General features: G+C 45.4%; 1 protein-coding gene across 5 annotated transcripts in view; it reads right to left on the bottom strand.

Moving 5' to 3' along the window:
- The window catches only part of LOC121539161 (rho guanine nucleotide exchange factor TIAM2-like), a 132,013-nt gene that overhangs the window by 14,904 nt on the left and 91,251 nt on the right, over positions 1 to 25,858 (bottom strand). For all 5 annotated transcript variants that reach the window (XM_045207517.1, XM_045207518.1, XM_041847459.2 and 2 more), the window contains 5 exons: positions 25,304 to 25,408; positions 25,092 to 25,170; positions 24,851 to 24,940; positions 24,501 to 24,734; positions 18,318 to 18,421 (listed from right to left, as the gene is read on the bottom strand). In XM_045207517.1, the coding sequence (XP_045063452.1) occupies positions 18,318 to 18,421; positions 24,501 to 24,734; positions 24,851 to 24,940; positions 25,092 to 25,170; positions 25,304 to 25,408 (612 nt within the window). The remainder of the gene's footprint in view (positions 1 to 18,317; positions 18,422 to 24,500; positions 24,735 to 24,850; positions 24,941 to 25,091; positions 25,171 to 25,303; positions 25,409 to 25,858) is intronic.

Below are 25,858 nucleotides of genomic sequence, written 5' to 3'. Positions count from 1 at the left end.
CCACAGCTTAGAGCGCAACTTAACCAGTATTCAGTATCACACAGTCATAGCTGTGTGATCGGCTCAGGGCTGTGATTGGCTCCTATAGTTCTAGTATCTCTACAGTGCCAGTACTGACAGGTGTGTGTGTGTGTGTGTGTGTGTGTGTGTGTGTGTGTGTGTGTGTGTGTGTGTGTGTTGTGTGTGTGTGTGCGTACATGAGAGAGAGAGAACGTGTGTATTTGAGGGAGAGAAACGCTGATCGTTACACAAAAAAAGCAAGTCTCATAAAATATACCCTGCTTGTCAACATAAATATTGCACAGCGCACACATACACACACACATTCACACACACACACACACACACCATACAAATCAATACACTGTAAAACAACCCAGCAGGACCCAGCCAGTGTCTAAAGCCTGACTGAGTCACCCACAGAGACAGGACAGGGGACAAATCAAGTCCTCTATTAAGCCAGCAGCTCATCGGTTAGCTAATTATAGCATGACCACTCAGGAGACAGGTTGCCAAAGCAGCTTCAATACTAATCTGTAGAGAGGACAGAGAAGTCACTGGGCAGCACTGTGGGAGAAGTATAGCTATGGCACGGGGCTGGGATTAGGGGGCTGGTGGCTCAGGGCCCCACTGAGGGGAAGAGGATTCAGGCCTGGGGTAGGCTGGCCTCTAGACAGGACCACCCAGCCAGCAGCTCTGGGTCTCTGCGTGAGCAATGATAATTACACTGAGACTAAGCTGTCCCACTGCGCTACTGAGAGGAGAGCATCATATTGACTGGATTCTATACTGCTGTAGATACACAAAATAACAGACTCAGACATGCAGGTGAGCATCGGCATCCACCCACACAGGCACACACACTGAATGTAGTGGATATGTTTCACCCACACACTAACACAGACCAAAGCTCCTCCATATTGCAGCTGAAAGGCTGGGAGACCAGCTCAAGGAGGAAAAAGGGTTGAAGAATATCATGTTGACATATTATTCAAATACCCTGCAGCAGTTCAGAGGCAAACCTGCCTCACACAGACAGATAGCAGTAATTGTGTGGGGCTCTCGCCTGCCGTTTGTTTCTGCTGCTGCAGTCACTGGGGGGCCTACAGAGGATCTGGAGAAACCACACACAGAGCTACACACACAGGCATGGGACGCCCCCCCACACACACACACACACACACACACACACACAGGGATTCTCCCTGTCTCGCAGCATGACTTTTCATCAGCTCTTAATAAGAGCGACCTGTAAGAGCGTGACTAGGGGAAAAGAGAGAGAGTGAGAGAGAGAGAGAGAGAGACATAGACATGACTCAGAAGTCTCTGTCTCACACAACAATCCCAACAACACAGTCTGAGCCGAACGCCGAACGCCTGACGACTAACCCAAATATCCAATTAAGACCTGCAAAGCCGGCTCGGGAGCCGTGGAGGCAGGAGAGGGGGAGCGGAAAGCAGGAGATAGGGCTGCAGCCGCAGAAAGGACAAGCACATCTGACAGCGCTAGTCTCAATTCTCCATCCCTCGGTTAACCCAGAACTAAACCAAGAACTGTCTGGGTTTTTCTGATTGAACAACCATGAAGCCTGTGGGAATGCTAGGTAGAATGAGCTGAATCGTATCCGGTCAATTAGCCCAAATTGGACACCTCACTCGGAACTATCAACCAATCTCCTCTCCCTGTTGTAAAGCCAGACATCTTTCTCTCCCTCTCACCATGAGGAATAGTTTCAACATCTGTCACAACCCCTACAGCCCTAAAACATGTTGAGCCATAGAGGTTGATAGCCATTGCCACACAAGAACCCCATATACCCACTACCGCTGTCCTTCCCTCTCTAAACGGTCAACTCTACTCCCACGGCAATCATCAATCCTCTCGATCTCAATCCCTCTCTGTCCTACTCACCATGAAGAGCAGTCTGTAGAGGAGCCTCCAGGCTGCTGTGGCCTGTCTCTGGGTCCTACGGGCCAGGTTACAGCCCTTCCTATGCAGCCTACCCGGCCTGGACGCTGGCATCACGGCTGGACTGGGTCTGACCGATAAACCACACTTAGTTGGTGCTGACTGGACAGTACTTGATAGTTCTAATCAGATCCTGTGGCCTTCTCACTTCCCTTCTCTCTCTGCTCAGACTCTCTGCCTCTTCACGTTCAGTATTCCCCCCTCCTCCTCTTCCTCATTAGTGGCTGAACCTCCCTGTCTGTCACCCCCTCCTTCTCTTCCTCCTCCTCACTCTACAGATTACCTCTCCCTCCAGGGACCAGGGGCCATTTGATGGGATCTAGCTATTAATCCTGAACCTAGAGGTTCTGAGAGCGTAGGCATTTGACTAAAAACTGCTGCTGCTGCCCGCACCAATCTGCATATCAATCGGAGTGGACGGCCTGACCGAGCGGACAGTGCAAACGGAGGGGCATTCCTCCCTTGCTCTCTCTCTCTCCCACCCCATCGCTGGTCCACATGACCCTGGTCAGCTTCCAGAGAGTATAATGCAGAGGCCAGGCTGCCAGTGTTAATACAATGAGGACTCTTCTGGGCTGCTGGATATACTGTGACACTGTCAGAAATAGCTGTATCTGTTCAACAGGCCAGGGGGATTCAGGGGCAGAGGGGGGCATTCATCTAAACTGACAACAACACAGGACACACTGTAGGGAGGAGGGGCCCTCTAATGAAGTATTTTGGGTGCTTTTGAAGAAAAAGAGTCCAAGCCTATGTTTAGAAGCTATGCGTCATGGAAAACATCTTACTGAGGCGTCTGGTGTGACAGTTGAGGGGGATTTGAGTCCAGTGTTTGCAAACAAAGCTACCCAAGGTCACTAGCTGAGTAGCCTCGGCTTCCAGGCTTCGCTCGCCGAAGGGGAGGTCAAAGTCTGGTAGCGGCTACTACTGTAGTTGAGTGACACTCACAGAGACTATTTAGTTCCGAATCCAGGTCAGGTCACCTGACTAGAGGCTCAGCCCTGTGTGGGCAGACCACTCCAACACATAACAACACAAATAACTAGCCTTACTAAGGTCTCAGTACAGAAACAAGATATTACATTACATTCAACTATCTTCCCACCCCTTGAAGTGAACGGCATTCTGAGAATGCAACCAAAATGAGTGTCTAAAGGTGTCGGAATGTCTGAAAGTATGTGGTTAACTTCACTAAAGATATAACACTGGATATATTTTGATGATCTCTTTTGCAAACTCCAATGTGATCTCAAAGGCTAGGTATCCACTTTGAAAAGAAGGTTGACGACATCCGATCCTCGTTTGTTAAGTCAAATGACACTGCTGGTCCTGCTCACACTGCCCTACCCTATGCTTTGACTTCTTTCTCCCCTCTCTCTCCAGATAAAATCTTGCGACTTGTGACTGCAGGCCGCCCAACAACCTGCCCGCTTGACCCTATCCCCTCCTCTCTTCTCCAGACCATCTCCGGTGACCTTCTCCCCTACCTCACCTCGCTGATCAACTCATCCTTGACCGCTGGCTATGTCCCTTCCGTCTTCAAGAGAGCGAGAGTTGCACCCCTTCTCAAAAAAACCAACACTCGATCCCTCTGATGTCAACAACTACAGACCAGTATCCCTTCTTTCTTTTCTTTCCAAAACTATTGAGCGTGCCGTCTTTAGCCAACTCTCTTGCTATCGCTCTCAGAATGACCTTCTTGATCCAAACCAGTCAGGTTTCAGGACTGGTCATTCAACTGAGACTGCTCTTCTCTGTGTCACGGAGGCTCTCCGCACTGCTAAAGCTAACTCTCTCTCCTCTGCTCTTGTCCTTCTAGACCTATCTGCTGCCTTTGATACTGTGAACCATCAGATCCTCCTCTCCACCCTCTCCGAGCTGGGCATCTCCGGCGCGGCTCACTCTTGGATTGCGTCCTACCTGACCGGTCGCTCCTACCAAGTGGCGTGGCGAGAAGCTGTCTCCGCACCACGTGCTCTCACCACTGGTGTCCCCAGGGCTCAGTTCTAGGCCCTCTCCTATTCTCGCTATACACCAAGTCACTTGGCTCTGTCATATCCTCACATGGCCTCTCCTATCATTGCTACGCTGACGATACACAACTAATCTTCTCCTTTCCCCCTTCTGATAACCAGGTGGCGAATCGCATCTCTGCATGTCTGGCAGACATATCAGTATGGATGACGGATCACCACCTCAAGCTGAACCTTGGCAAGACGGAGCTGCTCTTCCTCCTGGGGAAGGACTGCCCGTTCCATGATCTCACCATCACGGTTGACAACTCCGTTGTGTCCTCCTCCCAGAGTGCGAAGAGCCTTGGCGTGACCCTGGACAACACCCTGTCGTTCTCCGCTAACATCAAGGTGGTGACCCGATCCTGTAGGTTCATGCTCTACAACATTCGGAGAGTACGACCCTGCCTTACACAGGAAGCGGCACAGGTCCTAATCCAGGCACTTGTCATCTCCCGTCTGGATTACTGCAACTCGCTGTTGGCTGGGCTCCCTGCCTGTGCCATTAAACCCCTACAACTCATCCAGAATGCTGCAGCCCGTCTGGTGTTCAACCTTCCCAAGTTCTCTCACGTCACCCCGCTCCTCCGCACACTCCACTGGCTTCCAGTTGAAGCTCGCATCTGTTACAAGACCATGGTGCTTGCCTATGGAGCTGTGAGGGGAACGGCACCTCCGTACCTTCAGGCTCTGATCAGTCCCTACACCCAAACGAGGGCATTGCGTTCATCCACCTCTGGCCTGCTGGCTCCCCTTCCTCTGCGGAAGCATAGTTCCCGCTCAGCCCAGTCAAAACTGTTCGCTGCTCTGGCACCCCAATGGTGGAACAAGCTCCCTCACGACGCCAGGACAGCGGAGTCACTCACCACCTTCCGGAGACATTTGAAACCCCACCTCTTTAAGGAATACCTGGGATAGGATAAAGTAATCCTTCTACCCCCCCCCCAAAAAAAAATATAAATAAAATTTTTTTTTAAAGTGGTTATCCCACTGGCTATAGGGTGAATGCACCAATTTGTAAGTCGCTCTGGATAAGAGCGTCTGCTAAATGACGTAAATGTAAATGTAATGTAAATGTATTGTTCATGTGAAATCCTAAGCATGTTGACATGGGAGAGGTCAGAATGAGCTGTTTGTGAAGAGGAGCGATTTGTGGAGAGATTACCACTCCTGCTCGCCAAATGGGGTGATTAACCACCAGCCTGGTATTTTCCACCCACAGGGAAGGTGTCATCCACAACAGCTCTCTTTCGCTCTTCCTCTCCTTCATACACACACTGGCAGCCAAAAACATCCAAGTGTCTTCCAAGCCAAGGTCAGAACAAATGTCTCCTAAGCCAAGGTCAGAACACACTCCAACCTGGCTTTACTGACATCTTATTCAAATAGTATTCAAATACAGTGAGGTTAGAAACAAACACAGCCCAAAGACAAACAAGAGCTGTCAAACAGTTGAGTGAAACCGGATACTGTTCATTCTCCCCCTCTCACTGCCAGACATTAAAACAGAGTCATTAAAAGCCAAGGGCTCAGCCTACTTTAAGAGATGAACTGCTTTTCAAATCAAAGAAGAAGAATCCTCCAGGCTCCAAAATACATTCTCTTTACGAAAATAAACAAACCCAAATGGAAAGTCTAAAGTGTAAAGCCGGTGATAAAATATGGGGTGTCCCTCGGGCCGGCTCAGCCCATTGCTCACAGCAGAGTGTCCTGTCGCACCACAGTAAGGCTCTGACAGAGGCAGATTCATCCCTCAGGTTAGGCCTATTGTGTCACGTTGCCATCTGCTTTTTAGGGCTCAATAAATCAAACAGGGAGGGAGGGCCCCAGCCCCTCTGTTATTCCCATTATACGCTTTATTATTCATTCTAAACAAATATTATTTCACCGGGTCTCTGAGGAGACTTCAGAGTGAATGTTTTAATAACGAAACACCCTCAGATTAAAAATCCATTCTGATGAGTCCCCATAGGGGGTTGAGACATACAGTATTATACTGCATCCCCACGACTAGAACAACAAAGTAGGAAAATGCTAGCAGCAACCCTAACTGCCAAATATGACTGATATAAAATGGTAGTAGAGGAAAGGCATAGTAATAGAGTAGTGAACCATTTTCCTCAACATGAGACCAGTTCCAATAAATTGAAAGCACAGGAAGGAACAGTCTGTGATGGGGAAACCTGCTAGCCACATGACCTGGTGACCTGAGAATGGTGATAGTAAACACTCCTGCTGGGCCACAAACCTGCCACAGAGGATGTCTGATAACATCTGATTGGACATCTAGCAGGCTACCAACGGAACAGTCCCTAATATAAAGCAAAACCATAAAAACAGTAACAGCCAAGCCAACCTTCCCTCTGACCTACTTGGTAATAAAGATTTACCAGAGATAGGTTGACCAACCAGTAGGACTATCCTGGATACAAATGAATACTGAGATAGAAGAGGAAGAGTGATACAGTAGCCCAATGCTAGCGCTATGGTTGTATTGTTGGTATTATTGTTTGTATTTTAAATGTGTGTGACTGTCCTTGAATATCAGTGTATCAATCAGTGTTTTGTTACTTGTCATGCTTTGTGTTTTTTGTGGACCCCAGGAAAAATAGCTGCTGCTTCTGCTAAAGCTAATGGGGATCCAAATAAAGAAATAAAGAAATATGCCCTCTTGACCTAGTAGTATATCAGAGTGAATTAAACTGACCATTGATCCCGTGGGAAGCTGCTATGCAATAATGTACTGTATGCAATCTATATACTTCAATAAATCATCAGTAGAGGCAGGTTGGAGAACTGTAAAGCACAGAACACCAGTGATACAGTATCCCTCTACTAGAATGACCTGCAATCTGTACTGATTAAACATATGACACTATAGTATATATTGTAGCTAGCAGCCTATCATAAACCCTGCTCAAACACCTGGAAAAGGCAGAGGTGGGTTACCAGGAGTCCAGTGCATGGGTCGGGGGCCGTAGGTTTCTCACAGGCCATGCATCCAGCCATGTCATCTAGCAGCTGGGCCAGCTTGTCCTTTAGCAGCTGTCTGAGGGTGAGCAGGGCCGAGCCCAGAAACAGGTCCTTCTCCTCTGCTTCACAGCCTCCAGGCCAGAACCAGCACATGGTCAGCAGGGAGCACAGAGCCTGGGCAGGGGACTGGTCCCTGATGAACAGCTCAATCAGGGTGGTGAGGTAGACGCAGTGCCTGGGCTCTTCCTTCTCCTCCGCCGCCACCACCACCCCACTCCTCTCAGCCATCAAACCACCAACCAGCCCTGAGCCATTGTATGGGGCTGACTCCAACGCTCCCCAGCTTGCCTCTTCCTCTCCTCTGGCGAGCCCTCCACGCCTCTCTCGATAGGTCTATCTCTCCTTCCCTCTCCCTCTATTGCTCTGCAGTGGGGCTGCTCCAGACGCTGGGGCTGCTCCCCAGCCATAAACCCAGATTATTAGGCTAGTCACGGCCATATGGTGACTGATAGACTTAGTCATCACCACCACCCACTCCACCCCCTCCACAGGCAGGCACGAGTGGGGGGGACTGGAATTGTCTGTGTTTGGGGGCTTTCCCCCCTTCCTAAGGAGGACCTAAGTAGGTGGGAGAAGTCTAAAGGGGCTGTAGTCCATAGCTCTTTATTTCTAGTGTCCATTGGTCTTTGCTGGCTGTTATGTGGTCCAGAAACCAACTAGAGGAGAGTAGTAATAACGCAGTGAATGGAGAGCATATCTGACCTCTCACATTCACACATATAAAAAAGGTTTTGAAAACCCCTTTCAGCTGTCCTCAGCCTAGACCCGAGAATAGAGCAACTGAATTCTTAACAGCAATGGCACCCAAAATACATGCTGCCATTTACAGTAAGCTGCCCAGAGTTCCTGGAAGGACCATTTTTTGTTTCCCCACAGTCACTAAATCATCAATTAGTGAATCAAACCAAGCCATTGGACTTTGGCAGAAAGGAAGGCTAGGGTAAGGGAAGGGTGTGGTTACCGCTCTTTGTACTGTAAAATCCCTTTAAAGGCTCTTAGTTAAGGGTTGGAGGAAGTTAAGGAACTTACTCTGCTCAGCCAGTTGACCAATGGTATCTGTGACACAACAACTTCATGCCACTGCCAGCCTATAGAGGCTGGTGATGTGTGACATATGCTATTTCATTCAGTGGTACAGTTCCTCTTGGGACCTACAGACAAGGTTTACAACGTCATGGAGCTGTAAAAGGAATATGAGGGCTGTGCACCAGAATCTAAAGGGATGTCATAAATCATAATGTGACTGACCATGGCAAAATCGCTCCATATGGAGCAATTTGATGAAAGAAACATAGTAGTGTAGTACCAAATGAAATGCTACTGGTAAACTACCCCAACTCACCTGGTCCAATAAGATACAATCAACTGGTATTAATAACTACAACAACCTGGTATTACAACAACCTGTAAATGTGGTTTAAAAATTGGTTTTTTTGTCATAGTGTTGATGTATGGTATCGCCACCGGGTATCATAAGTATTACCCACTTGAATTTTTTCACATTATGTTGCGTTACAAAGTGGGATTGAAATTAATTTAATTTTGATGTTTTTTGTCATTGATCTACACAAAATACTATAATTTCAAAGTGGAAGAAAAATCTGAACACTAAAACAAATCATGAAAAATAAAACACTAATATACCTTGATTAGATACAGTTGAAGTCGGAAGTTTACATACAGCTTAGCCAAATACATTTAAACTCAGTTTTTCACAATTTCTGACATTTAATCCTAGTAAAAATTCCCTGTCTTAGGTCAGTTAGGATCACCACTTTATTTGAAGAATGTGAAATGTCAGAATAATAGTAGAGAGAATTATTTACAGATGAACGTGATACCTTCAGGCGTTTGGAAATTGCTCCCAAGGATGAACCAGACTTGTGGAGGTCTACAATTTGTTTTCTGATGTCTTGGCTGATGTCATTTGATTTTCCCATGATGTCAAGCAAAGAGGCACTGAGTTTGAAGGTAGGCCTTGAAATACATCCACAGGTACACCTCCAATTGACTCAAATGATGTCAATTAGCCTATCAGAAGCTTCTAAAGCCATGACATCAGCTTCTGGAATTTTCCAAGCTGTTTAAAGGCACAGTCAACTTTTGTCAAATTGTGATACAGTGAATTATAAGTGGAATAATCTGTCTGTAAACAATTGTTGGAAATAGTACTTGTGTCATGCACAAAGTAGATGTCCTAACCGACTTGCCAAAACTATAGCTTGTTAACAAGACATTTGTGGAGTGGTTGAAAAACAAGTTTTAATGACTCCAACCTAAGTGTATGTAAACTTCCGACTTCAACTGTAAGTATTCACCCTCCTGAGTCAATACATGTTAGAAACACCTAAGAGCTTTGCCTACCTGTAGTATTGTGCAATATTTGCCCATTATTCTTTTCAAAATTCAAGCTCTGTCAAGGTGTTGGGGATCATGGCTTGCCATAGATTTTCTAACAGATTTAAGTCGAAACTGTAACTTGGCCACTCAGGAACATTCACTGTGTTCTTGGTAAGCAACTCCAGTGCAGATTTGGCCTTGTGTTGTAGGTTATTGTCCTGCTGAAAGGTAAATTCCTCTCCCAGTGTCTGGTGGAAAGCAGACTGAAGCTTGCTCTGGCCAAACGCTATGCCACGCCCACGGACCTTAAGTTTGTTCTCCACAATGAGTCTGGATCGGAGTACCTCCCTGATGATTTCTAGAACATAAACACATTCTAACCATTCTGATTGGTTCCAGAAACCGATGGTTTGTGCCAGAGCCAGAACACACATGGGAAGCAGCATTTAGAAAATTAGTCATTGGCTTTGATACTCTGATTGGTTAGAAATTATCCAATCGGCCTCCCGAGTGGCGCAGCGGTCTAAGGCACTGCATCGCGGTGTTGCGGCTTCACTAAAGCCTGGGGTTCGATCCCAGGCTGTGTCACAACTGGCCGTGACCGGGAGTCCCATAGGGCGGCACACAATTGGCCAAGCGCCGTACGGGTTAGGGGAGGGTTTGGCTGGGGGCCTTTACTTGGCTCATCACGCTCTAGTGAATCCTTGTGGCGGGCCGGGCACCTGCATGCTGTTTTCGGTCGTCAGTTGAACGACACATTGGTGCAGCTGGCTTCCAGGTTAAGCGAGCAGGTGTTAAGAAGCAGCTTGGCGGGTCATGTTTCGGAGGACGCAAGACTCGACCTTCGCCTCTCCCGAGCCTGTTGGGGAGTTGCAGCGATGAGATAAGATCGCAATTGGATATCATGAAATTGGGGAGAAGGGGGTAAAATTTAAAAAATAAATAAGTAAATAAAATAAAATTCAGATTGCTGATGACTTTTGTTTTGTACAACACCCCCCAGTTTGACATCACCACAAGCGACTTCAACGATGGCAGTATCAGACTGAAGTATGTAGCGAACATAGAGCAGAGGAAGAATTCAGTTTGCGTTGTCAGGCAAGACTGAAGCAGGTTTTCCTCTAGGACTTTGCCTGTGCTTAGCTCGATCCCGTTTCTTTTTATCCTGAAAAACTCACCAGTGTCAAGCATACCATACCATGATGCAGCCATCACCATGCTTAAAAATAAGGAGGCAGTTGCCCAGTGATGTGTTGTGTTGGATTTGCCCCAAACAATAAGGTTTTGCATTTAGGCCAAAAATATTATTAATTTGCCATGATTTTTTTTGCAGTATAACTTTAGTGCCTTGTTACACACAGGATGCATGTTTTGGAATATTTTCACTCTTCACTGTCATTTAGATCATTATTGTGGAGTACCTACAATGTTGTTGATCCATCCTCAGTTATCTCCTATCACAGTCATGTCACGAACAGAAGAGGACCCAAGAGCGCAAGTTCAAATTCAGAGTTCTTTATTCAAGGTTACAGGCGGGAAGAGGAGACCCAGGGGTGTCAGGGGTCTTTAAGGGTCCTCCTGTGGGTACCTGTGCTCCGGGGGTCACCAAATGTCCGGGGGTGTCCAGTCCAAGTGCTTAGTGTGTGTGTTCCCCAGTGATGGAGCGGCGTATCGGGCTGAGGGTGGTGAAACGTCTGGGCACGCTCATCTGGTGGTCGGAGACCTGGGGGAACACACACACACAACAGCAATATGAATGGCAGGCAGAAGTACAGATCAGGGCTGGGCAAATATCGTGGTGAGAGACAGAAGGCAGAAACGAGTTACCGGAGGGGCTGAAGATCGGAGAGTAGTCGAGGTCCAGAAGGCAGGTTGGGATAGACGGGGCAGTAGAACAAGGAGGCAGTCAAGAAAGGATCGGTATCACAAACAGGAGTCAGAGCGCAGACAGGCAGGTTACTGGTCCGGGTTTGAAGACGATCTGACAGGGCTTGGCTGAAAACCAGGGCTTGATATACTGGGAGAGGTAGTGGGGAAATGCAGTTCAGCTGGCAGAGTAATTAGAACAGAGTGAGGCAAGGTGAGGATGGTGAGTGGGAAATGCAGTGCAGCTGGCCAGGTAACAAGAGCAGAGCAGGGCAGGTGGAGCTAGTTAGGCTGAGTAGAGAGAGGGAGGTGAGCAGAGTGGAAGATAATTGAATGCAATTAATGTTGCTACCAGGGAGAGAGAGTGCTCATGACAAGTCATTGAACTGTATAGCTGTTTTAAAATCACCACTGGCCTCATGGTGAAATCCCTGAGCAGTTTCATTCCTGTCCTACAGGTCCGTTCAGAAGGACGACTGTATCTTTGTTGTGTCATCCACAGCATTATATTAACTTGACCATGCTTAAAGAGATATTCAATGTCTGATTTGTTATTGTTACCCATCTACCAATCACTGCCCTTCTTCATGAGGCTTTAGAAAAGCTTTTGAAAAGTCTTTGTAATTTAATCTGTGCTTGAAATTCAATACTTGACTGACAGACCTTACAGTTGTATGTATGGGGACAGAAGAATAATGTCAACCCCTATTATTTCACACAGAGTGCGTCCACTTATTATGTAATTTGTTAAAGCGGCAATCAGCAGTTGAAACAATAAAGCGTTCTCCCCACCCGTTTCAGTAAAACGCTGAGGGATAAGGCTGGAGAAATGTAACCACTCTCAAATTCATAGACAGAGCTATGGATGGAAGAACTGGCCATCCATGATATCACAATCATAGTTTTAACCATGTTTTGAGGCTATACAGTGTTTGTTTACATTTACATTGTTTACAAACATTTGAGTAAAACAAGCTTATATTTTGGGTTCGGATGGGGTATGACAGTTGAACTAAGCTCATGAGTCATTTATAAGTTATATTCTTCAGAAGTCCAAAAATGGATGAAGCAACTGCCGATTGTACCTTTAAGACTAATTTTACTCCTGAACTAATTTAGGCTTGCCTAAACAAAAAGGGTGAATACTTTTGCAGCAACTATATTTTTGTTATTATAACATTTGTTAACATTTGTAGAATTTTCTTTTCACTTTGACATTATGGAGTATTTTATGTAGATCAATGACCAAAAACTACAACTAAATCCATTTCAATCCCACTTTGTCACGCAACAAAATTTGAAAAAAATCCAAGGGGGGTGAATACTTATGATACCCACAGTAGGTGGTATTGTCTTTCAGCCCCCTGAGTGAGGTAGAGGTGTACTGGTGCTGTTGTGTGGGCTGACCAGGCTGACCAGGCTGACCAGACCAGGGTGTCAGTCTGCTCCAGGCCAGATTACCCCTCCAGGTCTCTGAGATCACTTAGTACCCCATCTGTCTACTGGGGAGGAGGAGGTGACCTACAGCCCCATACTACCCCCCCCCTCCTCCTCCCCAGTAGACAGATGGGAGTACTAGCATTAGCAACAAGTCCCCAAACATCAACAACAACAACTCAGCAGCATGACAGCAGGCAGGGAAGCTTTGTAAGCACTTTTAGACACAACAATGCTGCTCACCGCTGTAATATGAGCAAATTGGAAACCACTAGACCAATTAATCAAAGTCAGTCAGTGTTCTGCAGCAGGTGATTACATGCTGTGACAAGAGGCTTGAAATGAGTATTTCCTTCCCATCCATCTCCATTCAGTCACAGGCAGGCTGGCTGGCTACGGTGGCAGTGGGTATCTATGCTGCCTTCCTGATACATGGGTGATATTCTTCCCATCGACTAGATTGTTTTGCTCCGGGGAACAAACTGACACTGGTAGCAAGATTAAATTCCCACCGTTCATGACAGCAATCAGATTTGCCACAACAATATCTCATGTGCTCGCTTTTACTGCATGTACCAATTTGTCTCAGTATCTCTCACTCACACATGCTTACGACTACACAAACACACCTCCCACACGCACACACACCAATAAAATACATTTTATTTGTCACATGCTTCGTAAACAACAGGTGTAGACTAACAGTGAAATGCTTAGTTACGGGCCCTTCCCAACAATGCAGAGATAAATAAAATAGAGAAATAATATAAAAGTTTAACACGTAATAATAAAAGTAATAATAAATACACAATGAGTAACAAAAACTTGGCTTAATACACGGGGTACCAGTACCAAGTCGATGTGCAGGGTTACGAGGTAAATGAGGTAGATGTGTACATATAGGTAGGGGTAAAGTGACAGATAATACATTTACATTTTACATTTTAGTCATTTAGCAGACGCTCTTATCCAGAGCGACTTACAGGAGCAATTAGGGTTAAGTGCCTTGCTCAAGGGCACATTTACGTCATTTAGCAGACGCTCTTATCCAGAGCGACTTGCAAATTGGTGCATTCACCCTATAGCCAGTGGGATAACCACTTTACACTTTTTTTTTTTTTTTTTTTTTGGGGGGGGTGGAAGGATTACTTTATCCTATCCCAGGTATTCTTTAAAGAGGTGGGGTTTCAAATGTCTCCGGAAGGTGGTGAGTGACTCCGCTGTCCTGGCGTCGTGAGGGAGCTTGTTCCACCATTGGGGTGCCAGAGCAGCGAACAGTTTTGACTGGGCTGAGCGGGAACTATGCTTCCGCAGAGGAAGGGAGCCAGCAGGCCAGAGGTGGATGAACGCAATGCCCTCGTTTGGGTGTAGGGACTGATCAGAGCCCGAAGGTACGGAGGTGCCGTTCCCCTCACTGCTCCATAGGCAAGCACCATGGTCTTGTAACGGATGCGAGCTTCAACTGGAAGCCAGTGGAGTGTGCGGAGGAGGGGGGTGACGTGAGAGAACTTGGGAAGGTTGAACACCAGACGGGCTGCGGCATTCTGGATGAGTTGTAGGGGTTTAATGGCACAGGCAGGGAGGCCAGCCAACAGCGAGTTGCAGTAATCCAGACGGGAGATGACAAGTGCCTGGATTAGGACCTGTGCCGCTTCCTGTGTAAGGCAGGGTCGTACTCTCCGAGGCAGGGTCGTACTCTCCGAGACAGTAGTAGCAGCACATGTGATGAGTCAAAAGAACTTGTGCAAAAAGGGTCAATGCAGATAGTCCGGGTAGCTATTTGGTTAACTATTTAATTATCTATTTAGCAGTCTTATGGCTTGATGGTAGAAGCTGTTCAGGGTCCTGTTGGTTCCAGACTTGGTGCATTGGTACCGCTTGCCATGCGGTGGCAGAGAGAACAGTCTATGAATTGGGTGGCTGGAGTCTTTGACAATTTTTAGGGCCTTCCTCTGACACCGCCTGGTATAGCGGTCCTGGATGGCAGGGAGCTCGGCCCCAGTGGTGTACTCACACAGCCACCGGTACCTCTCAGTTTGTACAAAGACAAACACAGTGGCCAGTGCAGCAGCAGCCAGAGTTACTGCAGTGCAGATCCCAGCGCAGAGGGACTCATTCTTGTCACTGGGCAAACAGAGAGAGAGCAGAGGAGCCTGTCCTCGCTATTCCACCTCCTCACTGACCTCAGACCAGCTACTACACAGACTTAACACAGCCGATTGGGACATACTACACAGTAAAACCTACTGGCATGGTAGCACTGTAATGTATAATGTAACAGTGTATTGGGGCATTACAGAAGGACACATTGACAATCTGCTGTATACAAGTACTGGCACAGGGGTGCAGGCAAATAGTCAGCTTAGATATGTGCAGCCAGTGTATACAGTCTCGAGAGGGAGATTTTAGGAGCATCAAACAGCATACAGATCATTCTCTCTCCTCAGTGCTGCACTGTTACTGTTCAGTCCACTGAAGTCTGGATCATTAAAACCTGGCTCTCCAGATGACTGGACTCATTAATGCAACCCAATAATAAAGTGTTCCAACATGACGCATAAACACACTTTAATGATTTAAATAAGTTATTATTTACATATTTAAAAAAACTGACAAGAACAAAAACTCCCTGGGACAAAAATAAACATGAATTGAATCGTCAAGACACATCCATTTGAATACTTACAGAACGAAAAGTGGAGATTTTTCCCAGCCTCCCAAGTCACTATTGAGTCCAAAATCATAACATGATAACACAACAAACTCTTTGAAATCCAAAAGGTAGGCTTGGGTTATAATTGCTCGCTAACAATATTCACCCAGATAGGAAGGGAAAAACAACCTCCTGACTTTAATTTTATTACCTACAGACAGACAGGGACAGCGAGAGAGAGAGAGAGAGAGAGAGAGAGAGAGAGAGAGAGAGAGAGAGAGAGAGAGAGAGAGAGAGAGAGAGAGAGAGAGAGAGAGAGAGAGAGAGAGACAGAGAGAGAGAGAGAGAGAGAGAGAGAGAGAGAGAGAGACAGAGAGAGAGAGAGAGAGAGAGAAAGAAGAGAGAGAGAGAGAGAGAGAGACAGAGAGAGGAGAGAGAGAGAGAGAGAGAGAGAGAGAGAGAGAGAGAGAGAGAGAGAGAGAGAGAGAGAGAGAGAGAGAGAGAGAGAGAGAGAGAGAGAGAGAGACAGACAGACAGAGAGCGAGAGAGACAGACAGAGAGCGAGAGAGACAGACAGAGAGCGAGAGAGACAGAGAGCGAGAGAGACAGACAGAGAGCGAGAGAGACAGAGAGCGAGAGAGACAGAGAGAGAGAGAGAGACAAAGAGAGAGAGAGAGAGAGAGCGAGAGAGAAAGAAAGAGAGAAAGAAAGAGAGAGAGAGAGAAACAAAGAGAGAGAAACAAAGAGAGAGAGACAGAGAGAGAAATCAGTGGAGCACAAACAACATTGTAAATACAACCTATATGTATTTGTTTATTTATTTTGTACTTCAACTATTTGCACATTGTTACAACACTGTACATAGCCAATAATTTAACATTTGAAATGTCTATATTCTTTTAAAACATTTGTGAGCGTAATGTTTACTGTTAATTTCTGATTGTTTATTTCCTTTGTTTATTTCCTTTTTGTTTATTGTCTACTTCACTTGCTTTGGCAATATAAATATATGTTTCCCATGCCAATAAAGCCCTTTGAATTGAAAATTGAATTGAATTGAGTAAGAGACAGACAGAGTGAGCGTGCGAGACAAAGAGAGACAGTGAGAAAGAGAGCGAGACAGAGACCGACAGAGAGAGAGACCGACAGAGAGAGAGACCGACAAGAGAGAGAGACCGACAGAGAGAGAGACCGACAGAGAGAGAAAGCGACAGAGAGAGAGACCGACAGAGAGAGAGACCGAGAGTGTCTCCACAATTAAGAGGTTAAATGACCTGTGCCTGCTGTCACCCACAGAGCATGGCCTACATCAGAGCCTGGACCTGCTAGAGCAGTACTGCCAGATTTTCCAGAGAAGATCTCAGGGAATTAGACCAAAGTTTTCAATTGGTACAAAAAGTACTGCACACACTACAATTACTTAGGTTTAAAAATAAGCTCAACTGGACACATCAATGAGGCAGTGAATGAACTGAAAGAGAAAGCACGCAGGGCATTCTATGGCATTAAAAAACTAATTCAAATTGAAATACCTATAAAAACGTGGCTAAAACGAATTGAATGTGTCATTGAACCAATTGCACTTAATGGCAGCGAGTTGTGGGGTCCACTTGCAAAACAAGATTTCACCCAATGGGACAAACACCCCATTGAAACCCTGAATGCAGAGTTCTGTAAGATTATCCTACATGTCCAGGGGAAAACTACAAACAATGCATGCAGGGAAGAATTAGGCCAATAGCACAAAGCAGTGCTATCTGGCCCTAAATCGACAGTACCCCATGGCAAACTACGGTTACTGATCAAAACCTTAGAAAAACCTTGACAAAGTACAGGCTCAGTGAGCACAGTCTTGCCATTGAGAAGGGTAGAAACAGGCAAACCTGGCTCACAATAGAAGAAACGTTGTGCAACCACAGCAGAACTGGAGAAAGAGCTGCATTTCCTGACAATAGTTCCTGACAATATAAAACAATTAGAGTGTCATTTCCTCAAATTATTATTATGTTAATATTGTACGCTTTGGCAATATGTACATTGTTACGTCATGCCAATAAAGCAATTTGAATTGAATTGAGAGACAGAGAGAGAGAGAGACAGAGCGAGAGAGAGAGAGAGAGAGAGAGAGAGAGACAGAGACAGAGACAGAGACAGAGACAGAGACAGAGACAGAGACAGAGAGACAGAGAGACAGAGAGACAGAGAGAGAGAGAGAGAGAGAGAGAGAGAGAGAGAGAGAGAGAGACAGAGAGAGACAGAGAGAGAGAGAGAGAGAGAGAGAGAGAGAGAGAGAGAGAGAGACAGAGAGAGACAGAGACAGAGAGAGACAGAGAGAGAGAGAGAGAGAGAGAGACAGAGACAGAGAGAGACAGAGAGAGAGAGAGAGAGAGAGAGAGAGAGAGAGACAGAGAGAGAGAGAGACAGAGAGAGACAGAGACCAACCCTGCCTGTCTTTACTACTCTCTACTATTCAGGATGTTTATCTGAGTGACAGTGAGAGGGTTAGTAGCAGGCAGAGGAGTGTGACAGTATGGGCATTAGACAGAGACACAGGGCCTCTCTCTGAGTGTGACAGTATGGGCATTAGACAGAGACACAGGGCCTCTCTCTGAGTGTGACAGTAACAAGCTGTCTTTAGACTGAGCCCAGGACGGTGTAATTATATAGCGATGTCTCTAAGAGTGGTGCCAAGATGTCTTCAGCACCACTACCACAACACAGCTGTCCCTGATGAGGGGCGCCAAGCATTACACACATTTATATGCACAGCAAACACACTCATTTGCACACATATACATTAGCAACCATGTTTCAAGATTGCTTGAAGCCCGTAGTGTGTATGTTCATGGTCTCAAAGCTCTGTTGATTATTCTATAGTGTGAATTAATCTCTCTCCCCCTATCTATCCCTATATCTCTCTCTCATTCAGTCTTCCTCTCTGTATGTTTATGCTGCCTCATCCAGCCCAGTGTGGGCAGTGCCAGCGGCAGCGTAGATTCAGTCTTACCTTGCTGTGTTGTATGGCCCTGTGGCTGTGGTGGGTGTGCTGCAGACCATTCTCCAGCCCAGAGCCTAGGGACTCACCAGGGACCTCTGGCACCAAGGACACATCTAGGGACACAGCAATTAACATTAGAATCACATTTACTGGATGATGTTCAGTGTTTTATAGTTAACTGGCTTGGCCAATTAATACAAGCACAGCCAATTGGAATAGTGGTATATTTGAAGGAAGTGCTGTTGTCCTTGAGGCTAGTCCTGTCACATACCATTTCCTCTGAGAGGGGGTGATGATTACAGTTCAGAATCAATCTACTGACCACATAGCATACACACAGTTCTGTAGTACAAGTGTACCATGCCGTCATAGGTGTCCACAGGGCAGCATTCTAAAACATCATCACAGTAAAGTGGCTCTTCCATTTGTCAGTCAAGGGAACAAATCCTACAGTTCCCTCCATATGTTGGACATGGTCTCAGCAGAGAGCTGTTAATAATTAACTCCTGTAGCAGTTGGCCTTGAGGCCGATACGTAAAGCTTATTAAAGAGCAGTGATACAATCAAGAGCAGTGATACTATCAAGAGCAGTGATACTATCAAGAGCAGTGATACTATCAAGAGCAGTGATACTATAAAGAGCAATGATACTATACAGAGCAGTGATACTATACAGAGCAGTGATACTATAAAGAGCAGTGATACTATCAAGAGCAGTGATACTATCAAGAGCAGTGATACTATAAAGAGCAGTGATACTATAAAGAGAAGTGATACTATCAAGAGCAGTGTGCGGGTTTCTTCTTTTTTTCCTCATCTTATTCAACAGTTACCATGTACCTGCAAAAAACATAGCTCAGATGTGTGAGTGCCTTTAGAATTTTGGGAAAGCACTCAGTCACACGGTGCCTCTGGTTAAATGCACCTGACTGGATTAACTGAGGCCAGATGTGATTACACTAACTGGGTCTGGTGGGGACATCTACCCTTCCTGGCCCTCCCTGGCTTCCTCCCTTCCTGCTTCTAACAAACTCACAGGCTTGTGGGAAATCAACTCAGCACATGAGCACAATCAATTGACTTGACCTTTTGATTGTATTCTGGGAGTTAAAGATTTGCAGCAGGTAAACACCTGGAGAATGATCTTTGAGGCTTTCAGAAGCACTTATCAGAGAGATGTAGCTGGACTAACACTTTCCCTACTAAGCATATCTCAAAGCAATATAACATGTCACAAAACATTTTCAACACACACCAGGGGTCCTGCCTTGTTGTCACACTCCGGTATGATTCAGAGTTGACCTCTCATCACCCTCGTCAGCCTGACTGGGATCACACCCCCTCTAGAGGCAGAGGACGAAACTGCAGTCAGGCCTTCTCATATCTTACGTACAGTAAGATGTTTTTATCTACATCTAAGTGACAAGCCAGTGGCTACACAGTTTTCGGTAAATTGTACTGAATGTCATCATCAGTCCTGTAGTGTGAAGTGTTGCCTGGGGTGTTGGTTCAGGATGTTGTCGTGACAAATTACTGTCATTCACTCTCTTGTACAACTGTGAGAACTCAACACCCTAACTACTTGAAAGAGAAACTTTCTCAGTTCTCATACGCAGAATAAATGACCTAAAGCATAATTACATGAAAACCCTATCTTTATAAATAGCGTGGTGAGATAATCCCTCAGAGATTCAAATTGCTGCATGAAAATTCCTCATAATTTCACTAACGAGCAAAACTATAAAGACATAGACTGAAGCATCATCAGCAAAAGCAATTACACAAACATAATTTCCACTGTGTAAAAGACACTTCTTCAAAGACATGATACATATAAATATACAGTAGAGGAAAACATATATTTTGATACCCTTACCTTAGAAATGAATGCCAGTCAGGGAAGAATAATACTTTTAAAAAGACTAAAGCTTGCTCATCCAACTGTGACTGTTTCAGCTGGCTGCATACGAGGCTTTAGTCCAGAACCCTGGCTCACTGTGTCAGTCATCACCGGAAACTAAGAGACCTTCAGTAAAACGCCTTCTTATTAAAACACTTCCTCTCTCCCCTGAACATACATGTTCCTATGCTTAAGACCTTTCTAGACATTTCCACTGCTCTGGATGCTCCAGTTTTCAGGGAAAATGGAAAGAGACCGTGACGTGACTTCCGCTTTTGGATGTTAACCAAGGCGACACTCCGTCTCAACTCATCCGTCACATTTACTTGATTGGTTGAACAGTATAGAAGAGAACGTCGAGAATCTCCCCCAACAGTTTTTTCTTCTTCTCGTTAAGACAAGTATATAGGGGATCTAGTTTCAGGCGTTTCTTTTACGCCTGCTACGTTAGGTTAGAGGAAGTATAACGTATTGGGGCTGATGGGTTTTGAGTAAGTATTTGACTCATAGAAAGAAAGTCTGTGGTGCCTTCATAGGGTGTAAGTGATAAACAGATAATCTAAATTATCTTCTCCAAAGACAGAGAGATAAGCAGACGTAGGGATGGAAGGGAGGGCTGTAAAAGAGAGCGAGAGCTGGAGAATTGCCTGCCAAATCCTTTGTTAGATGAGTGATGATTAGTATTTTGTTTATATAATATTTATAATAGTATGGTTATTTCATACAGAAAACCAATTGTTGGTACTTTCCACAGAACCCTACAGCATTTGTCTGATATTCTGGCATCATTTCAATAATGAGATCACATTGGTGGAGAAAAGCAAGGCAGGGCAACAGCTTGCCGATAGACCGTTTCCATAGAAAGTGTTGGGAGCGGAATCGAGGCAGGTTGGTGGCACCCACACCGGCTGATAGTAGGCTCCGTCCTACAGAAGTATCTGCCGAGTTGCAGCAATTCTGTGGAAGTGTGACTGTGACTCTCTTATCACCAGCCATCTGCCACGGCCAGGAACACTTGTTGTCATGGTTGAGTAGAGGGACATGCTGTATGTTTACTGGTCTCAGTGCACAGTAGATATAGTTTACAACAGAGGTATTCAACAACTGATCTTCCTGACGGGCCGCCCCCAGGTGGGGAAGGTAGGCAACAACACCTCCACTACACTGATCCTCAACACAGGGGCACCACAAGGGTGGGTGCTCAGCCCTCTGCTGTACTCCCTGTTCACCCATGACTGGGTGGCCACGCAAGCCTCCAACTCAATCATTAAGTTTGCAGATGACACAACAGTGGGCCTGATTACCAACAATGACGAGACAGCCTACAGGGAGGAGGTGAGAACCCTGGTGGAGTTGGTGCCAAGAAAAAAACCTCTCCCTCAACGTCAACAAAACGAAGGAGCTGATCGTGGACTTCAGGAGACAGCAAACTGGCTCTAACCAGAATAGAAAGAGGAGTGGGAGGCCCTGGTGCACAACTGAGCAAGAGGAAAAAAACATTAGTGTGTCTAGTTTGAGAAACAGACGCCTCACAGGTCCTCATCTGGCAGCCTCATTAAATAGTACCCGCAAAACATCAGTCTCAACGGCAACAGTGAAGAGGCGACTCCGGGATTTGTACTCTTGCTCAGTTGTGCACCGGGGCCTCCCACTATTCTTTCTATTCTGGTTAGAGACAGTTTGGGCTGTTCTGTGAAGGGAGTAGTACACAGCGTTGTTCGAGATCTTCAGTTTCTTGGCAATTTCTCGCATTGGAATAGCCTTCATTTCTCAGAACAAGAATAGACTGACGAGTTTCAGAAGAAAGTTATTTGTTTCTGGTCATTTTGATCCTGACGTGCCATTGGAACACAGGACTGATGGTTGCTGATAATGGGCCTCTGTACGCCTACGTAGATATTCCATAAAAAATCAGCCGTTTCCAGCTACAATAGCCATTTACAACATTAACAATGTCTACACTGTCTTTCTGATCAATTTGATGTCGAAAACAAGGACATTTCTAAGTGTCCCCAAACTTTTGAACGGTAGTGTATAGAAAAAGTGGTTTTCTTTCATAAATAAATTAACACATTTTGAAAGAAAATAGGAGAAAATCTTCTTTCTAATAAGTATATTCTTTCTAATGAGCAAATTTCACTCATTGGAGCTCATTATACACACTGGAGTCTCTGACATAGGCTTTGAAAAAGCACCCGCGGGTACGGGTCACGGCAAATGCCGTTGGCTGCTGGTAAACTTTCTTGACTTGGACATACACTACCAGTCAAAGGTTTGGACACACCTACTCATTCAAGGGTTTTTATTTGCACACTCTTGGCATTCTCTCAACCAGCTTTATGAGGTAGTCACCTGGAAAGCATTTCAATTAACAGGTGTGCCTTCTTAAAAGTTAATTTGTGGAATTTCTTTCCTTCTTAATGCGTTTGAACCAATCAGTTGTGTTGTGACAAGGTAGGGGTGGTATACAGAAGATAGCCCTATTTGGTAAAAGTCCATATTATGGCAATAACAGCTCAAATAAGCAAAGAGAAATGACAGTCCATCATTACTTTAAGACATGAAGGTCAGTCAATACGGAAGATTTCAAGAACTTTGAAAGTTTCTTCAAGTGCAATCGCAAAAACCATCAAGTGCTATGATGAAACTGGCTCTCATGATAACCGCCACAGGAAAGGAAGACCCAGAGTTACTTCTGCTGCAGAGGATAAGTTCATTAGAGTTAACTGCACCTCAGAAATTGCAGCCCAAATAAATGCTTCACAGAGTTCAAGTAACAGACACATCTCAACATCAACTGTTCAGAGGGGACTGTGTGAATCAGGCCTTCATGGTCGAATTGCTGCAAAGAAACAACTACTAAAGGACACCAATAAGAAGAAGAGACCTGCTTGAGCCAAGAAACACGAGCAATGGACATTAGACCGGTGGAAATTTGTCCTTTGGTCTGGAGTCCAAATTGGAGATTTTTGGTTCAAGCGGCCTTGTCTTTGTGAGACGCGTGTGGGTGAACGGATGATCTCTGCATGTGTATTTCCCCACGTAAAGCATGGAGGAGGAGGTATTATGGTGTGGGGGTGCTTTGCTGGTGACACTGTCTGTGATTTATTTAGAATTCAAGGCACACTTAACCAGCATGGCTACCACAGCATTCTGCAGCGATACGCCATCCCATCTGGTTTGGGCTTAGTGGGACTATCATTTGTTTTTCAACAGGACAATGACCCAACACACCTCCAGGCTGTGTAAGTGCTACTTTACCAAGAAGGAGAGTGATGGAGTGCTGCATGAGATGACCTGGCCTCCACAATCACCCGACCTCAACCCAATTGAGATGGTTTGGGGTGAGTCGGACTGCAGAGTGAAGGACAGCAGCCAACAAGTGCTCAGCATATGTGGGAACTCCTTCAAGACTGTTGGAAAAGCATTCCAGGTGAAGCTGGTTGAGAGAATGCCAAGAGTGTACAAAGCTGTCATCAAGGCAAAGGGTAGCTATTTGAAGAATCTCAAATATAAAATATTTTGATTTGTTTAATTTTTTGGGGGTTCCTACATGATTCCATATGTGTTAATTCATAGTTTTGATGTCTTCACTATTATTCTACAATGTTGAAAATTGTTAAAAATAAAGAAAAAACCTTGAATGTGTCCAAACTTTTGACTGGTACTGTACATTTTTGCCAACACATAGCTAACCTTGTTTAACCAGCTAAACAGCTGCTCTTAGCTAAAATGTTTTTGGAGTTACCTTTTTCTAGCTAATAGGCTATGTTAGAGTTTATACTTCCTCTTCCAATTATGTGGGGAGGTCAAAATAATTAAAAACGATCTACCAAATCTATTCATTTAAAACATATGATTACTTCTCCTTGACATTATCATTCACCTGATAAGACAAGACATGAAGAAAAAAAAAGATTCTTAACATATGATGGGGGTCCCTGGGTTGCCTCGGTGGAGGCCCCTGGGCAAGAAAAGGTTGAAGGCCCCTGGTATACAATACTAATCCAAGGCCGACATCAATAAGTTATCAATCTGGCTGTGTAATGTAATTGTTGGTGATTGAGTCAGCTTCATAGTAAACCAGCTGATGCTCTGCGCTCTATCATACAATTGATACCAGTTATTTGAGCCAGTGACCTGAAGCACAGAGGATTTTCCCAACTGTATAGTTACAGTAATTGTGTTAGACCTGTGAAGTGATGCCTACCAGCCTTTTGGCAAAGACACAGTATTGTGTGTGCGTGTGTGTTAGTATGTGTGTTAGTGTGTGTACATGTGTACAATCTCACCTGTAGTGGACTTGGCGTGGTGGTGTGTGTCCAGGAAGTCCTGCAGCAGCTGTGATTGGTTGGACAGTGGGGTCGGGGTCGAGGAGTCAGAGGTCAGGGGTGAGGTGGGTGGGGCGTCCCGTCTGAGGGTCAGTTGGAGGGTCTGCTCAGCGAACAGCTTCTGGATCAGACCCAGGTCCAGAGTTGACATGCCTCGACCGTTCAGAATCACAATCTCATCACCTGGTCTCAGGCCTGGGTGAGGAACACACACCAAACACACAGTAAGAATTAAGGTCACACTACATACAGTAACACAGAGATATGTATGTAGTGTAAATATTAGTCAAAGTTAAGTTAAGTGAACATACCTTCACTGAAGGCCAGTCCATCAGGCAGAACCTCACTGACAAAGATGCGGCTGTTCCTCTGTCCGTCTATGTGCCCTGTGACTGCAAAGCCTGACAACAGAGATGAGAGACAGCGTCAATGATGGTTAGTAGAGTGCAATGACCATATAATTACAAATAGAACTGAACTAATGATTTATAGGATCTATGTGGCAATGATACACACATACTGTTCCTGTCTGCTACAGTACAGAACACCCACCAAAGTCCCCAGTGCAGGCAGGTCTCGTCATGTGCAGGGTGAATACATTCATTGGGAACACCTCTAGCTCGTCATACAACTGCACAAAAGAGGAACAACTCAGTCAGATAACACCTTCACACATCAGTCAGTGATGTTAAACACAACTCAAATCCTGCTAACGTTCTGTGCATTTACAGTAAAGTATTATGCTGAATAATGTGTTGGCTCACCAGGTCATGTAGGAGTTCGCTGGGTGCTGGGGTGCGGACCTCTACGTTCTGGGCCACACATCTGTGCAGTCTGAGACAGTGCAGTTTACGGTCCAGCTGCTTCAACTGTGATAGGGAAACATTGTCTGTCAACACCCTGAATGCAGCAATACACAGCAAATACAAGGCACCTGGTCTACACAAAAAGGCATATGACATGGGATGTGTTCACTACAGCTCAAAGCTGATTAAGATGAAGTGGCGTCAAGTTTGACCTGTAAAATTTCATAAAGTGCGTGTGTACATGTGCCTGTGCTGTGTGGGTGTGAGAATGAGCTAGCCAGCCATCCCACAGCTGTCACACCCGACACGTAGGTCAGAGAGTGCATGGCAGTGTGTGTGTGTGTGTGTGTGTATATACCAGACCCTAAGGGCAGGGAGTAGGATACAGACAATGAGACAGCACAGAAACTGTCTGGAACTGTCTACTGTACAAGCCATTTAAAAAATGACACAAGAGCTCTAACATTGGACATAACACTAAATAAGAAATGAGTGGTTCACAAAAGGCACTAG

The sequence above is a fragment of the Coregonus clupeaformis genome, chromosome 25 (genome assembly GCF_020615455.1).
Source record: "Coregonus clupeaformis isolate EN_2021a chromosome 25, ASM2061545v1, whole genome shotgun sequence".
Taxonomy (NCBI): domain Eukaryota; kingdom Metazoa; phylum Chordata; class Actinopteri; order Salmoniformes; family Salmonidae; genus Coregonus; species Coregonus clupeaformis.
This window is presented reverse-complemented; position numbering and strand designations above follow the sequence as displayed.